This window comes from Copidosoma floridanum, unplaced genomic scaffold (assembly GCF_036245765.1).
Source record: "Copidosoma floridanum isolate Cflo_tuat_1 unplaced genomic scaffold, Cflo_Japanese_pri ptg000004l, whole genome shotgun sequence".
Taxonomy (NCBI): domain Eukaryota; kingdom Metazoa; phylum Arthropoda; class Insecta; order Hymenoptera; family Encyrtidae; genus Copidosoma; species Copidosoma floridanum.
Window position 1 is genome coordinate 40,371,018 of NW_028321881.1, and position 17,948 is coordinate 40,388,965.

The 17,948-nt window shown below is 32.4% G+C and overlaps 2 protein-coding genes across 2 annotated transcripts; one reads left to right on the forward strand and one right to left on the reverse strand.

Annotated features, from left to right (window-relative positions):
• Positions 1-1,091: 1,091 nt before the first annotated feature.
• Positions 1,092-2,351, forward strand: LOC149375862 (uncharacterized). The gene has a single exon (XM_089597146.1). The coding sequence runs from the start codon at positions 1,092-1,094 to the stop codon at positions 2,349-2,351; it is 1,260 nt and encodes a 419-aa protein (XP_089453272.1).
• A 12,729-nt stretch (positions 2,352-15,080) lies between these two features.
• LOC149375863 (putative MFS-type transporter C09D4.1) lies at positions 15,081-17,422 on the reverse strand. Its single transcript, XM_089597154.1, has 4 exons — positions 17,211-17,422; positions 16,656-17,125; positions 16,458-16,577; positions 15,081-15,259 (listed from the first exon to the last, which is right to left on the reverse strand). Exons 1-4 carry the CDS (start codon positions 17,420-17,422, stop codon positions 15,081-15,083), a joined length of 981 nt encoding a protein of 326 aa, XP_089453280.1.
• Between the last annotated feature and the right edge of the window lie 526 nt (positions 17,423-17,948).

A 17,948-nucleotide genomic window follows, 5' to 3' on the forward strand; every position in this document is an offset into this window, starting at 1 on the left:
CAGACAAACAATCTCAAAAATGAGTCCAGTCATGACTTGGCGTACAACAATTATGAATTAAGCGATCGTATTCTTAGAACTGATTTTCATGACTCATTGAACATCTTAATTTCGCAGAGTACCCATCTTTCTGCTTATATATCTACTACTTACATGTAGAATGATCATCAAATCAAAAGCTGTCACTAATGAAAAAAGTTAATTTTCCTAAGTAGCTTTTTTATGTTTCCCAACAACTTTTTTTCTTACTGCCAAAAGCCATTTACTGAGTGACCTGAGATATTGCTTATAAGCAATGTAACTACGCACGTCAGCTCATAACTAATGGTATCGTTATAGCTCACGCTACCTTATCGAGCAGTTAAAGTTCATTTATGGTATCAACTGCGTATTATCTTGATCATTTTTTATACAGAAATTCATGTTTGAAGTGATAGTCAAATTGTAATCATAAGATAAATTCCGAATAAAATAAACAAATAAAACAAAGTTAAACATTTACCATGATAATGGTGATTGAATCATTTCTTATTGTTACAAAAACCTTGTGCTAAACGGATAATCTAAATACAAATCAGATAAAATATTTTACTAAAAAAACCATGTGGAAAGAGCATTGGCTGATTATAATAACAGTGTGCTACAAATCATTTGCATATAATACTAGAAACTTTCCGGATCAATTAATGTCATCCGATTTGTGTACCCACCAAGTGACAGTTATAACTGATAAATCAGATTTGCACAATCATTTTATCGTTAAAAACATTGTTAGTCATGTGCCATCGATTTTTATCGATATATCAAAAATAGATGACACTCATTCAGAAATTCTATTGTTTCGTAAATCAAAGTTGTCAAACTTATACGTAATACTAAGTAGTGGCAGCAGAAATAAAACGAGAAAAGTACAGTGGAAGACAATTTTTAAAACCATAGCAAAGACTTCTCACACAGCCCCGTGACCCAAGTGTGTTGTTTTTTTGGATGGTAAAGATATTTCTACCGAAGAATTTATAGAGCTATTGAACTATGCGTGGCAACTGAAATTTCTAAACGTTTCCATTGTCAAAGCAAGTTCGAATCATTTAATGACGATTCTAAATTACAATCCTTTTAATGGAACTTACATGGAAAACCTATTGAATGTCGACAGCCAAATTTTTCCAGATAAATTGCTTGACATGCACGGTTACAACTTCAAAGTGCCGGTGTACCATAGACCCCCGTACTTGATAATCCACGAAAACGGTCACAAGAAAGTTGCAAAAATTGACGGTACACATTACAATTTTATAAAAACAATTTCCAAAAAGCTAAATTTCTCATTAGACACGACCAATTACAGCAGTCACATCGGTATGGAAGGCATACTTGCCATGTTTGAAAATAGCGAGCTACGAATGTCGATTGTGCCGATGCTGATAAACATACTCAACGGTAGCGAGGTCGTAGTAAGCCGGATTCTCTCAAGCGAGAAATTCGCCATGATAGTTCCAGTCATCAAAGTCTCCCAACTCGACGCTTCGTTGTCTGCATTACTGTACCTAAGTTGTTTCGCTGTTGTTATTATTGGTTTCGTTGTCACAGCAAGGATCATGAGATTTCCACTGAAACAGTGGCAAGCTGTGGAAATCTATCGGGTACTACTGAGTTCGGGATCACCAAGTCAGCCTGGGCTGACATCACAAAGGATCATTTACCTTACCTTGGTATTAATATCCATGAAATATTCCGGTGACATGTTCGCGGATCTGACAAAAATAAAATTTGAGGAAAAAGAGCTTCCGTTCGATACCTTCGACGACATTATCGAATCTAAGATACCTGTTTACGTGAGCAAACAGTTTTACGAACACGTGTATAATAGAACGGACGAGATTATGAATAAGTTAAAAGCAAAGCCGAAGATCTATAAGACCTTTGATCAGTGTTTGGATAACGCTATTAGTCGTAAGCGATCGATTTGCATGACAACTAAAACTCATGGAAGCTTTATCGTCAATGCTCACAATTTGAGTGGAAGGAAATCTGAAAAAAGCAAGAGGATTGTTAAGTTGGCCAAGCCGTTATTGTATCCAGACAAAATTGCTTGCTTTTACGAAACTGGATCTCCATTTGCGGATAGAATTGATGAACTGTTTTTGAGAATTCACGAATCTGGTGTACCGTTATTCTGGAAATCGTTACAAAAACGTGATTTCTCCGTTGGCGATACGAAATTAAGTGATTCGAGCGATAATGTTTTTGCATTTGAGCTCATTATTATTTTAGTGTTTGGCCTTTCTGCGGCAAGCTTGTTTTTTCTGGTGGAACTGGTGGCTAATTGTGCTTTGCAGCGTAAGAAGTAGTTTGTAGTGGAATAGTACGACAGTAAAAGCTATCTTTATAGAATTTATATTAAACAAAAATAAAAGGTCAGGTAGTTTGATATCTTAAATTTTTACTGGTTTTAAGAATTTCTAAGGCCATTTTACTGTGGCAATTAATTGTAACATGTTTAATAAAGAGTCAGCGAAAAGTTGCGAAATAAAAATTTAGAAAGGGTCAAGTTTTGTTTCTGTTATGATGTTAGCATAAAAAAACATTGAGGAATCTTTTTAAAGTATTTGATGACATGTTAAGTTTGCATATATTACCTGTCAAAAATGAAAATTATTCTATTTAATTTTAATAAGAAGCTATATTTATACAAAACAGTTTGTCTTGCATGTGTTCTTTTTAAAAATGTGATGTAGAATAATTAAATAGTGTCAAACAATTTTTTAGTAATTTTGAAACGATTTTCATCGATTATATCGTCAATTAGGCATTTTAGAGAAAAAATTACTCTACAAGAAAGTGACATTTTAATGAGCTGTACAACTTTTGTACTCAACAATTTGTTGTAGAATTCAAATTTACTTTTGTAACAGGTAAAAAAATTTTTTTTTGACTGTTTTTAAACATTTTACTTTATAAAGCATATACTTACATTGTTATTTAGAGCAAAAGGTATCGTACAAAAAAGTTTTTTTTAACGAGATTTACAACTCTGTTTTGGAACGCGAGCGTGTAAAATGTATGTAAAAAAAGTTATCGCTGGAAAACTAGTTATTTTGTGTAAGAGCACCGAGCTAAACTAAAAATGCTGTTGAATTTTTTGACAAAACTTGTCCAAATATGATCCTTCAGCTTAGACAACCGACTCTCGAATCTAAGAACAAAAGTTCAGCATATTTAGATCATAATTACTTCAGTTGGTCAATATACCTGATACCGTACCTATACATATTTCCATACATATACCATGTGACCGACTCAGATCACTCTCATACTAAGTTTGAAATTTGTTTTACATTGAAAATAGACGATTCAAAAGTGGTTACACTTTTTGCTCTGACTAAATTAAAAGGCATTCCCAGACAGTGGTCGTGCCTAGTAAGAAAGCTCTTTATTCAAGCTATCTAACTTACCTGACTTTTTATTTCTGTCAAGATGTAAGCTTTATGAGATAATAACGTTTTAGAAAATTATCTTTTTTTTAAATTTGTTTGTGATCAGTGAAATACATTAAATAATATTAATACTTGTGAGTACTGGGTGTAAAAAAAATTTGTTAGCTTATAAAAGGTGGCTGTAGTGTCTTAAAATATTTCCGCTAAATGAAGTTGCTTGTAGGCTGCTTTGCATTGTTTACAATGTTTTGCTGTGAAAATAGTTAATTTTTACAAATAGTTTAAAACCATGTTAAATAAATACAGTGTCTAAAAAATATTGCAGTCTTAAGATTTTGGATCTATCATGCTATTTCTTCCATTAATTTATTTTTTGAAGTTCTTTCAGCACCTTATTCCTTCAACAAATTTTAATACCTACAGTAATAATTTTCTTTATTACATTATTTTTAAACAAAATTTTTTTATGTAAAGTAGCTATTTTTTTACGGTGAATGATGTGACACGTTCAGCATCCTAATGTGTCATTTATTGGACTAGCTTGCACCATCATGTCTTTGGTATACATATTTTTTGCAATCATGTAGTTTTTTTATGAATATGCCACTGAAATTCTTTTTTAAAAAAGAACGATGTAATTAGAATGTGCAATTTATGAACACAAAATCGGTAGTCCATCAAAGGATTTTTCATAATTTTTTGAACAAATTTATTTTAATTACTGTTCTTGCCAGTGTCAAATTTCCAATGCGATCACCATGCAACACCGCAGTTACCATGGATTGACTTTACAAATGCTGATTGTTACTGACTTAGTATAAAAATCACTGGAACAATACTATATTAAAGTAACAAACGTAACTTTTGCAAAATTAGGCTCCATCTTATTTTTCCAGAAAATTTTCCTCGACAAACAATATATATATATATAACTTGGTAGAAAACTACGTAAAATAATACAATACTTACTGATATGTCGTTTAATTTTCAATTAATTATTTTTTACTATTTGATTGATTATTATCAACTGTTGAATTCACAAGTCTTTGTCAGTAATTTCGAACGTCTTATCAACCATTGGTGTTGTTAGAGGTATCATGCGTGTGTTATACGTTATGCCGTTCGGTTGGGGTTGATGCATCTCAACGTATTGTCAGTTGATGTTTGAAGCACTGCGTCCCGACCGATAAGCAATGCTCGAGTCATGGGGCTTCTACCGCTGAATTACGTTCGTGGGGCGTTATCTTGGCCACTCATGTGAGGTGTTAGTTACTCTCTACTTCTGTATCCAACTCACTTGCACCAGAAAGAGACGACCAAACAGCTAGCTTTATCTTTTCCGTCTCTCTTTACAAATTTGACAATGATGGCTAAAAGTACTTGTTTGCAACTTAGAATGACCTAAACGTCTGCGGAGTTTCGGTACATAAATTTGGAAATTCATTTGCTAATTAGTTCTGTTACCAAAGAAAACCAACTCTATGAGGAGTTCCCGTAGGTTGTTTTCTCCAAAGGTTATTTCATATTTCTTAAAATGCCTGTTTGGTGTCATTTCATGTTGACTTATTATAAGCCATTTTATTTATAGCTTGCAATTATAACAAAAAAATACCATACATAAAACTCTATAAGTACGTTTGTTGGCTTTAGGAGAGCATCGTTATCGCTCGAGTCACATTACATTCCCGAGCCTCATCGGCTCATAAAATATTTAACGCTTGGCTAATTTAACTTTCGGTTTTAGGATGCTGGTTTATCAGCCAAGTGGTCTTGCATGTGGAAAAAGAAAAAGACTATATGATAATCGAGCACGTGTCTGTAACGTAACGCGTGTATCATGGACAATTTACATCACACATCAACAGTTTTTAAATCAGCCAGCATTTCTATCTCAAAAGTTTTCAAACTATAAGTTATGTAACTAAGAGACAAATGCAACTCTAGGCATCAAAAAATTGATGTACTCGTTTAATGCAGTGCCAGTATCTGTATCAATATGCAAAGAAAATTTTTATTTTTCACGGAAAAAAATGAAACCAAATCAACTGCTTTCATAAAAACAACTGAAAAACTCGACAAATTTTTAAAAAACTGCTGGTATCACTAAAAATAGGGAGGATTCCATGATTTGGACATCATTGTTCTAAAAATGGTAATACTGGTGAGACAACAATCTGTGTGATAACTCTACAAGATTACCTCATTTAATACTATTGCTATTTAATTACGGTTGAGATATCAATGAAACCGTACTTACTAATAAATTTTAACGCCTAATGGAAAATCTCAAATTTTTTACATTAAGCCCGAATTAAACTAAAATTACCGTTCGGATATGCAAATATTGCAGGAAAAAAAAGTTACTGTTTACATAATAGTTGAAGCACTCAAATGCATCGATTGTGTGCTTACGATAGAAAAAAAGTTTAAAAAATGTACCGAAACACTGGCAGCAGTAAGCCGCTTATTCACCTAATTGTTTCTTAAATATTTTCTACTGACTTGAGGGGACTGAATACTCAAGCTCCCTATATATTCTTTGAGTTCGCAAACGGTAATAAAGAAATTATTCTAGCGACCAGTGGTATAAAACGGATACAAGATGTCATGTAGAGTCATGAGATCTTTGGACGATCAGCTAAGCGGATTTTTTTCCAGTCACTTATTAATATTCACATAAATACTGTAATTTTCGATTAAATACTTTTTGACGCTTGATAACAACACATACGTATATAAAAATAATATAAGGAAATGGCTTGAAATAACATGCATTATCCATTTGTCCACTTTTTACCACTTTGTTTTTTATTTTATTTTAATTGTATAAGTATAAATTAAGATGGTCGGTATTTACGTACACGCAAATTTTTAAATAGAATGATAAGTGAAACAAGTTTATTATTTTCAATGAATTTTCAAATTTTATTTCATAACTTCTTAAAAGAGTCAAGCATTTCTTTTGGAACATGAGTCCTTTATTACAAATATTAAACATTAAAACATTAATCCGTACGAAAAAAAAAATAAATATTCGCCTGGCACCCCTTAGACCTTTTACCCAAAAGATAGCCACTTCTCTTGGCCCGCTGCTTCTATTTTTAGATGAGGAAAAAAGCGGGTCCAGACGATCCAATGACTACCGTTTATGCGGACTTCCAATTAACAATAAATTATTCGATTCGCCAAAGTGAGCACACAAACAAAATTTGAATTAGCAGTATTAAAAAAAAATATATATATATATATAACATTTTCAAATGAACCTGATAATTAGCTCGCTGCAGAAGTTTAAAGAGGTAATAAAATGAGTGAAAATTTTGTCAACGATCTCTTGACAACCAGGTAAATAGAGTAAAAAACAAGATCTACTTTAAGAAGCGACGTAGTGCTGGCCAAAGGTTTGCCAGCCATATTAGGCTAACTTTATTCATTGAAGATCACACAAGAACCGTACATTATAAAAATATTAAAAGAATTATTTCAAAATATTTAAAAAATTATAAATCAGACTCATTTACAGAAACAGCACAATATTAATTACGAAGAAATTGACGCTAACACATTTTAGAGTGGAAACAGGTCATGTCGATTACATACATACGAACGGTACCATGGTCGAAGGATGTTAAGTATTTTGCATAAATAATTCAATTGAATCCGTCTTGTATAATTTAAAAAAATAATCGACACGTGTTTTTCCTTTTTTTTCAACTAAAAACTTGACAAGCTATAGCTTGAAGATTCTCTATTTTTTATGGCTATAGATGTACTCCTTGTGTAAGTAACATCATAAGGATATATGTGAAAAACAGTAATTTTGGATTTTTGCTATTGCTTGAGTATAAATTAACATTTTTTTTTTAACTTTTTGAAAAACTTGGTTTTGGTATAAAGTTTACAGGGTTAAATGTTTAATATTTTTTTCAAAACGCTGTATCTTGAAATGTTGAAAACTAGTTTCACGTATCGGGGCTCTTTTTTTTGTACTTAATAACTTATAGTTTCGTAACTACTAAAATACCATAATTTTTAGGTACTTTATCTTTTTTAATTTTTATTGTTAAGAAGAAAGAAAAAATTCTATGAGTTCTATGTATATATATATACGGGTATCAGGCGGTGATACAGCACCCTTATGTTACCATATTATTTTCAAAACTTACCACAACGGCGAATAAACTATGTTAGGTAAATCAGCGTTTCTCTTTTTATTGGAAGTATACTTGGTTACGTTGATATAAAATTTTGAGATAGTAATGTATACATATAAGTCTCGTATGTAAGTACCGAAGGTCGACTCACTACTAGCTATAATATCATAAAATTCGCCACAAAGGTGAATACACTTTGCTGAGGATATCGACATCTTCATTTCTATTCAAAGTATTTTCAGTTAAATTGATATATTTCATTTCAGCTATAATTCTTTTTCTTTAATTCGGCGCTTCATCGCAGATTTCAACAAATTTCCAATCAAAATATATTCAAAATACCTTCAAAATGTGTTCAGAAACCACTGTATCCTTTTTTTTGTACACTTATGTGTAATATTTTGAACATATTTTGATTAGAAATTTGTTGAAATCTGCAATAAAGCACCGAATTAACAAAAAAGAATTACAGCTGAAATGATATACATTCATTTAACTAAGAATACTCTGAGTCTCAGCAAAGTTTATTCACCTTTGTGGCGAATTTGGTAACATTATAGCTAGTAGTGAGTCACCCTTCGGCACTTATGTATGAGACTAATATGTATACGTTACTATCTCAAACTTTTATATCAATATAACTAACTATACCAATAGAAAGAGAAACGCTGAGTCATCTAACAAAATTCATTCGCCGTTGTATTGAAATTTCAAAATCATAATGGTTGCGTTCGATTTAGCCGAGCGCTCATACCGTACCATAGTCGGTTAGCTGTTGCACACGTTCTCAATACCAATTCCGTATTTTGCATCAATTACCCTGTTATTCTAGATGTTACTTAAAAGCTGATGAAAAAGTAACCCTTCTTATAAGTTACTTTCAGCAGATTGATTGACTGAGTAGTTTTTCTTACAATAAATTACAGGAATTGTAACTAGGAATAATGGATCCTAATGAGGTATGAATACTTTAAAAACTAAGTATTTCATGGTTTAATAAAAAATAAAAGCATAAAGCTTCCCGATTTTGTAGATTATAACTTGTGGCTGGTGTGAAGAAGTTATGCCTTTTAAACAGGCTAAACATCATATTTGTTTACTGGAGTATGACAATTCGTGGCTTGACCCTGAGGACAACAAATTTTACCCTCAAGATGTTAAGTATTATACAAGTTATGGTTCTGTTTTTGTTGTCAGTGATATATTTACACAAATTATGACTTATCTATTTAAGAGCGAGGTGTAACTTACATTTATGACCTGATTTGTGGCAAATGGAAGATAAAGGTTTTAGTATATTTTAACTTTTTTCATACAGCTGACATCGCATAAAATATTTTAGCTAAATCTTCAGAGCATGGTATCAGTGATCTGAACAGTGAGCACAACTCTGATATCAATGCTGAGAGCTCATCGAGTTTGGATGACTTGGAAGATTCTTCGTCTAAAAATGTGTCTGACAATAATTCTAAAGAAAACCGTGATAGATCTGCACATGATACTCTTAATCAGAAAATCAACACATAGTTTGCTTCGCAGCTTACTACTAGTTCAAAGCAAAAAGAAGGATGCCACTTTGATGTCGATGTGAACAGTTCAAAAAGCTTGAATGGCTTCAAAGAGTCGAAAGTAAATAAGAAAAATTATAAGTTGCATCGTGTGTCTGAATAGCGAAATAAGTCTCAAGAAAACTGTAATAGCTCTGAGCAAGACTTGCTTACAAAGAAAATAAAAAAAACAGCTTGGCTCAGATTCAACAAAAAAAGTTTTTGAAAGAGGTTCGTACGTGTTCCCGATAAAATAATCTCCTATGTTTGATATATTAACGACGTCAATTTAAAGTTTTTTTTTGTATGTTAAATTCTTGCATCACTTTATTTTTATAGATTGGATGAGCAGCCAAGAAAATATTTTAATAGAAACTTATAAAAACATGACCAAAAATACCACTGTTACGGTGAAGTGGGAACAAATTTCTGAATTTTTGAAATCTCACGGGTACTTATACTTATATCAACTATAATAAATTTTCTTTTTACAGTTTTGATTATTTTTAATGATAACATAAGTATGTACATGTATTCTTGTATTTTAGAATCAACTTTACTAAAACCCAAGTTAAAAGAAAATTCTATGCTTTAAAAGATAAATGAAAGGAAACTAAAGATTGGAGTAAAAATTTCCAGAAAAGCAGAAAACTTTTGAGCATTATTCCGAGTTTGATGCTATGTTTAATCAAGGGCCAAATATTACTCCAGAATATGTTTGTTTCTCGACCAATTCCAGTGGATCTCAAAACTCTCAAACTTTAAATAAGAAAAGGGCTTCCAACGAGGCTGAGAAATTTGATGAAAATGATGTGCTTAAAGCTCCTAAGCGTCTTTGTCCAAATAATCATGACGATTCTAATGGGCAACAAAGAGGATTAAAAGAAAATCTAAGCTTTGGAGAGCCATCAAAATCTCAAGAACATTGGATGAATTATCTTGAACAAAGGGATAGCAAAATCCTATCTGCGATGAGTGATAATACTAAAAGTATATGATAACGGGGATTGGAGAGATACTAAAAGAAATTTTTACGACAAAAGAGTAATTTTTTTTTCCTTACTCCTGCGCCAAAAGTTCATTGCATCTGACCTTATTTCGAGCTAGAAAAAGCCTCATATTAGTCCTGCCTTATGTGCGCAGAACCAAGTGCGCAGGTATATATAGTTATATATTATGTAAGGAGGAGCAGCAGCAGCACGCAGCAGCAGACATTATAGAATATACATATGTAGAATGTGTGTCAACTACTTGAGAGAGAAAAAGATGTTTCGTCCCGAGAGCACGCCAGGACTCATCAGTAAGGCTGATGGCGTGCTCCCTGCCTTAGACACAGAAAAGGTGTGGGCTCAGATTAACTCGATCGCGCTTATATAGTAATCGTGCGGGAATTTCGCCGCTTGACGGGAGTTGATTATTAGGGGCTTGGCCACCTGGCGAGTAGAGCCTGAAGCGCGAGAGATGTGAGACGCCACACATATATGGCTAACGGCCGTGTATAACCTTTACGATTTATACAATACAGGAAATCATTGGATGTATTTAAGTGGCACAAGCAAAACAAACATTTATTAACAATCTATTTAAATTTTTTTCATATAAAACGCATCTAATTAATACACGTTATATCACAGTGTCATTGTAGTAATTATTTCAATTATTAAACGTTATTTTTTCACATTTGTATGTTGAATAAGTAAATAACGTCGCATGACCATTATGCTTTAATAAAATATGCGATACATTGAATGCTCTGATTAGACACTATTGCTTTGGTAGCGCAAGATCATCAATAGCTTCTGCTATAGAAAATTTTTTTGTTTCTATGAATAAAAAAAACGTCAGCGTAAATTGACTTCTAAAGGAAATGATTGACTGTCACCGGGGCGTGGCCACTACATACAGTGTAGAGGTAGAGGTTACAAGAATCATTAATATGAGTACAACGAGGAGTGCAAATTATATAAATGTTTGTGTCGAACTTTCGGCGGAGGTATTAGGAAAAAAAGTATACGTACCATGGTCAAAAAGTGGGTCTATTATTGACCGCGATAATATAGCACGGTCAGTAATAGCCCCACTTTCTGGCCTAGGTACGTAATATACCGTTATCTTATCAAATACTTTTTCAAAAAATTATTTCATACGATAGTATTCTGTGATTAAAAAAAGAGTTATTTAGATAGTGTATTTAAATAGACAAAAGATGTTATATTCTACAATTTAAAAAGCACACAAAAAAAAAATTTTTACTAAACAGATATTATGTGTGCGTATTTATTAATGCTTGTGTTCATTTTTATTGCATTTTCTGTTAGTTGATTGTGAAAATGTAAACATCTTAGATGTAATTCATACAGACTGTTACAAATATCAGCTTTTGATTGTAGATTGCGCTTAATTCTATAAATCATAATAAAAAATAATATAAATGCTATTTGCTACTTTGCACATTAAAAAGTAGTTTAAGTATTAGCATAAAGAGCACTGTACGAAAAACCAATTTGGTATAGTTTTGTTATGACATCATAACAGTCAATGGCGTTGTCATGACTAATCTAAGTTTGTATGGTACAAAAATTATGTTCAAATTGTAAGGGTGTCTAATATCGTTTGAAGTTCAATAAAAAAAAAAAAAATGGAATACAATACGAAGTTTTCTTCTATTATATCTTAGAAATACAAAATTCTTATATGTAAGGTTGACGTAGTTTTTACAACTTAATTATTACGTGATCTCCAAATCTCTTCCATAATTAACCGTCTTTTCTTTTCAGCACTTTTATTTGAAATGGAATTTCCAAAACTATTTCTTTCTTCTGGTTCATCATTTGATTCACATAATTTTTGAAAATGCTTTTCAGGAGCTAATCACACATCGTGTAAAATGCAACAAGGTAATGTAGCTTTTACATAGTCCTTGATACTCAGAATATGTAGAAACTGTAATCCCCTGAATTTGTTTTTCAATAGTCCAAAACATCTCTCAACCACTTTTCTAGTTTTTGACAATACTTTATTCAAGAGTTTCATTTTCCTACTCATTCGTACCTGTTCCTTGAATGGTCTCATAAGCCAAGTCATTCAGGGAAAACCAGAATCTCCAATAAAATGATGATCTGTACACAAATCATTAGCTGTCTGGTAAATATCAGATGTTTTTAATGCTTTTGAATTATAAACTGGCCAGCATACATCAACATCAAAGAAAAAACCATTCAGCATCACAAATACCTTGTAAAAAGATAGAATAAAATTTTTTTCTATTAAAGTAAACATATTTGCTTCGGTGTGGACCTTCCATCCTTTTGTGGCATCCATCAATGGCTCCTAAAACTTTTGTCATACCAGCTATGTTATTAAAACCGGTTGCCAAAATGTCACGTTCAGCTGCACTTTTGGCAGTTTTATGACTTTATGGCACACATCACAAATAGCTTTATGCATGTTAGAAATTCAACCTAACAATGATTAGTTAAGTTAAAAACTTAAATAGCTGATATTAAAATTAAACTCACTGCAGTTTTTCCATGCATATCAAGAGTGCAACTAAATCCCAAATTAGTATAAAAATGTTACTTGTTGTTAGTTGAACATATATAATCATAAATGATATAATTATGGCTGTTATGCATTTGACTTTGTTTATATCCATGTTTAACATGTTAATTTACTCTTAAAATAATACTATAATTATTTTTATCACTTGAACTATTGAAAACCCATTATTTTGGAAATTGATTAGATGTAAACAAACAGAACATCATAGCGTAATTGTAGAAACGGTTAAAGGAACAAAGCGGAGTGCGAACATACTGTGGTTCGGTACAAGCGCTTGACTAAATCAAACGCAACCATTCTAACATAAGAGTGCTGTATCGTATCACCACCCGGTACCTAATATATACGGCACATATGTATACTTCGCCATTAAGGTTGTACCTGCATGAGTTTTTTTTGTAACTGTGGTGACACTACTTCATATGTTATTGGAGCATTGAAGTAGTGCCAACTGTAGCGATCGAAATTCACGTTATAGGGATACGAGATACGAGTAAAGTTGACGGATGCAGACGACGGCAACGTCGTACTTTTGTTATTATGCGACCGCGTCTGAAACTGCTACATAACCCAATACTGGTGTTGTTAAATTCTACGTATTAATAATTTGTTTTGAAGTCTTCTTGTAAAAATGTCGCATATTTTATTTGTAAAAAGATAAAGTTTATAATTTTTAATTAATCTGGATTACTTTAAGCGCAATCTTCGTACGTACTAATTCTCAGGCTGCGTCTATGGTATACATGGAGTCTTGAACTTTCAGGACCAGCCCATATGCCCGTGTGAGTGCGAGAAAGAGAGTAATATGTTCTTGCTTTTCACTCGCACTCACACGGGCTTATGGCTGGTCCTGGAAGTTCAAGACTCCATGTATACGCAGCCTAACATACGTTCGAATTCAAACGTTCAAATTCGTGCGCGAGTATCACATTTTTTGTGCGAGACTACTGCATCACATAATTCGTTTATTTTCGATTAAAATATTTCATAAACGGGTGATCAGATCATGCCTAAACTTCGAGTATATATTTTTCATTAATTCATGTCAAACATATTTATTTTTTAACTTACTCTCATTAGTAGAAGTGTGCTTACTGTAAATTTTAAATAATTGATTCACAGACTCTCCATTAGAGCCCATGTATTTTGATTCAACTTTACTCTTCAATATCTTTGCTTCTGTCGATCAGATCGTGTTCAAATTCATATGGGTGTTGTAGAAACGTACTTAGATAATGTAGGAAAAATTTCATTCATTTCTCATTACCCAGCCGTCATGCCGATACAACCTTAAGTAACGTTCGACCATCACACCGTTCGCATGTGTACAATTGACATGAGTGTCTGTTTCTATAGTTTAAAATGTGTAAGCGTCAATTTCTTGGTATTTAATACTGTGCTGTTTCTGTTAATAAGTCTAATTTATAATTTTCCAAATAGGATAAAATAAAATTTTTTAAATATTCTTACAACAGATGGTTATTCTGGGTTGTTCAGTGCCTAAAGTTAGCCTGATGAGGCTGGAAAACCTGTGGCCATCCGAACGTCGCCCATTTAGGTAAATCTTGTGTTTACTTTATTTAATTGGTTGTTAAGGGATCGTTGATAAAATTTTAACTTATCTTCAAATTATGGTGAACGATTATCGCTCTTCTGCTGTAGTTATTCGAATATCCATCCAAGAGCCTATACTATAATTGCAAACACCGATTGATGCACCTTTGTGTTATTAACTCGTTGTGGTCCGTTTCGTATTGCAGAATAGTTTTGATTGATTCGATAGTTCTCTTTGATCATTTTTGAGAGTCAAAATAACAGAACTTATGTGTAGTAACTTTTTATTTGAATCTATTTAAATGTGGTAGTTATCTACAGTTCTAATTAAAAGTTGTCGAAAAAATCACTCTTTTGTTGCCATTATAATTTATTTATAATTTCACTGAAAAAAAGGTATGTGCATTGACAAGACTTTCAAAATTACTATAAAATTAAAAAAGAGACAACAAATGAAACAATCAGTTGTATGAAGAATCTTTATTTTTCATAAATTATATTTAAAGTTGTGTCAGAATATAGCTGAACTTAACAGAATATCGTAAAACTGATGATCTGCCAGGTGTACATTCCATTCAGGGCAGGTAAACTATATATATGTATGAGGTCTGTCTTAAAAGTATCCAACTTAATGTATAGTTCATATGCAGTGTAAATATTATTTATCATTTAATAAACCGTCAAAAAATAGTTTTGTAATAAGCCAGTAAACTAATATTCTCGAGTTTTATTGTAGTGTACAAGTACAAGTGGTACGTAATATAATCTTATTTTTTACTCATCACAAGTCTCTATTGAGTTATATGTATAATTTCAAAAATTAAGTACTAGTAATCCCTTCCATTATTGTGGGACGAAGAATTCGTACCTGCTGAATGTCTTTTTTGCACATCTTCTGTTAATAACGTTAAAATAAATCCTATTGATAACAATATTATTAAAAACGTATTCATTGTGACATCACCGTAGTTGGAAAACAGTAGACTGGAAATTACTGTCATTATAGCTGCAAACAGGTTATCTCCTAATTTTAAAACTGCAACGCAAAAGCTTTCTGACTCTGGGTATGTTATTTCGGCCGATAATTCACAGCTGATTGGTAAATAACTTAAGCCAAAAAATCTGGAAATTTGAAATTTTGAAAAAGTTTTCTATTCTTAGTTGCTAATCAATGAATATTGAGTTCAATATAAAAATATTTATACCCATAAAAAGCAGTTGATAAAAAAATGATCCATTTCACTTCAATACCAATACCAACTGTAAAAGCAATCAGACTTAAAATGTCTCCCAAATACAGAAAAATGGCAATTTCTCTAAAAACAGAAGTCACGTGAATCCCATATGATCAAAGGTGATTATTAGAATCAAAAAAGACTAACTTGAATTTTTTAGTTGTGTCCAAAATTTTGCTGAAAAGTAATCCTCCTACAAATCCACTCATAAGTCCAATGAAAGATAGTACACCTACTCCTATTTGTCCATCCTAAAAATGCAAGCTTATGACATATGCAGTTGTATTTTTAAGAAGTAGTTTGCTCAATTAAAAGTATCAGAAAGGATATAGAGCCGTAATAATTTAGATATAGGTAGAATATATGGATATAACTCCTGTGAGATCATCCAGTAAGCATAAGCTCGCTAAAAATTTATCAAACAATCTGTGAGAATTCGAATTAGTCCAAAATTCTTATTAGGCCTTATGAAAGAAGCCCTAAACATGTAAAATTCTTTTTTCGATAAAAACCGAATCAATTTACGTCATTTTTTAGCGCTGGAAATAGTAAAAATCGCATTTTGTCAAACTTTTCATAATACGAAGGTACCGCTTACTGCAAAAAAAAAAAAAAAAAAGAATAAACTGTTAAAAACTACCGTTGTTAGTACGGAAGTATACATAATTTATTTAAACTATTTACTGTAAAGTTTGTACGTAATAGTTACTGGAAAAACGTTTTTAGTTCGGTTTTATGAAATTTATTTAAGAAATTATCAGGAATATGGTACCTATAATGCTGAGTGGTCAGCGTATATTATATTACACGATTTTTCTTTACATTAAGAAGCAACTTCTTGAAGATAGAAATGATTTTATACTTAAGTAATGATGCAGACCTCAAAATGGTGTATATAGAGGTCACTGATTAAAGCAGTCGTAGTAGAAATCTGTCCGAATATTAAACTTTGTGCTATCCACAACAAACGGTAATTTTTATTCCTGAAAAGTCGAAGAAGTGAGTTCCAAAATCCTATGCTCTTCACTGGATTAGCTTTTTGCAGGGCTCTTGCTTTGCTTGGTGGCAATTTAGGCTCTCTCTTAAAAACTGAAAACATAATTAGATTACTTACTGTACTCAAGCCTTAATTTTTTTTTTAACGTAGAAAGTGTTATTTTAGATTACACATAATAATAAGGACCACGACACAGCTACAAAATATCGCTTGGAGAAGTAGCAGACTCCTCAAGATCTTTGTGGTATATTCTATACTGCCAGGTGTCACAAAAAGCCATGACACTAGAAAACTCATAACTGCTACACCAACTTTTAGGCCCATGTAGCTTAAAGCCGTTGCCATAGCAATTTCAGTGGACCCAAACCATTTGGCCACTAGTGCTGCGGGTAGCGAAATGACAAATATTTGACAGATGCCTACGAGTGTCTGTCCAAGTAATGTCAGAACAAAGTAGTTGGGTGCAGCTCCTAAGTATTTTATCCACGTGCCCAGACAGGTGGACATTGAGATTATTATCATGGTATATCGTAGGCCCCAGTATTTGATCATTAATGTGGAGGGGTATAACATTATTGGTACGGATAAGTTGAATACCACTGTTGTGCTCGTCACAGCTAGACTCGATACGTTGAAGTATCTAATTATGTAATGAATAAAAAAAAAATGTTCTTTCGAGCTGTATTTCTAAAAATGTAATCGGTTCAAAAAAAAATTGTACTCACTCTGTCATGACCTTGGAAATAATAGTGTATTGGTAGTATTGGGAGATATTTCCCATCGCGAACAAAGTGAACAGTAGTAATATCAGCCATCGTTTTTTATATACTTTGATTTTCAAAGTATCCCCTTGCTCACCACTGTTTTCATCTGTAGGTACTTGAATAGCGTTGGTTTCAGATCTGGACTTGGATTGATTTTCATCTTCAGTTGTCATTTTATTGGTCAAATAACTCAACTGAAATTAAAACTACAAACATACAAACTTATAGTAGGGACACTGAAATCGCTATAACAAACACGCAATATTTGTAATGCATTCACTTACTTGTTTTAATTGAAGTTTTAAACTCGAAGGCTACTTTTACACGAAGAGAGTAGCCGTGGAGGCTGTGTCACGACTGGTCAAATAAGGGCTACCTGTTTCCTCTCATCAATCTTACTGAGAAACCGTCATGCTCTTATTAATTGTCCTCCTTGATTTTGTTATTTTTGTTTTGCGTTGTGAATGACTACTGCGGTAGTTATAAAAAAAATTTGGACTTCACTTGGCTCTGCGAGTCTGTTTTGTCGATGTTAAAAAGTTTTCAATCTGTTTAAAAAAAAAAACCTCTTCTCAAATATAAAGTCGTCGTTATTTTTCAATTCAAGTTTTTGAATCGAAACAGAGTCTTCCATCGGCTTATATATCTCTTCACTGTACAGCAGTTGATATCTAATTAATTATACACATTTCAATTCTA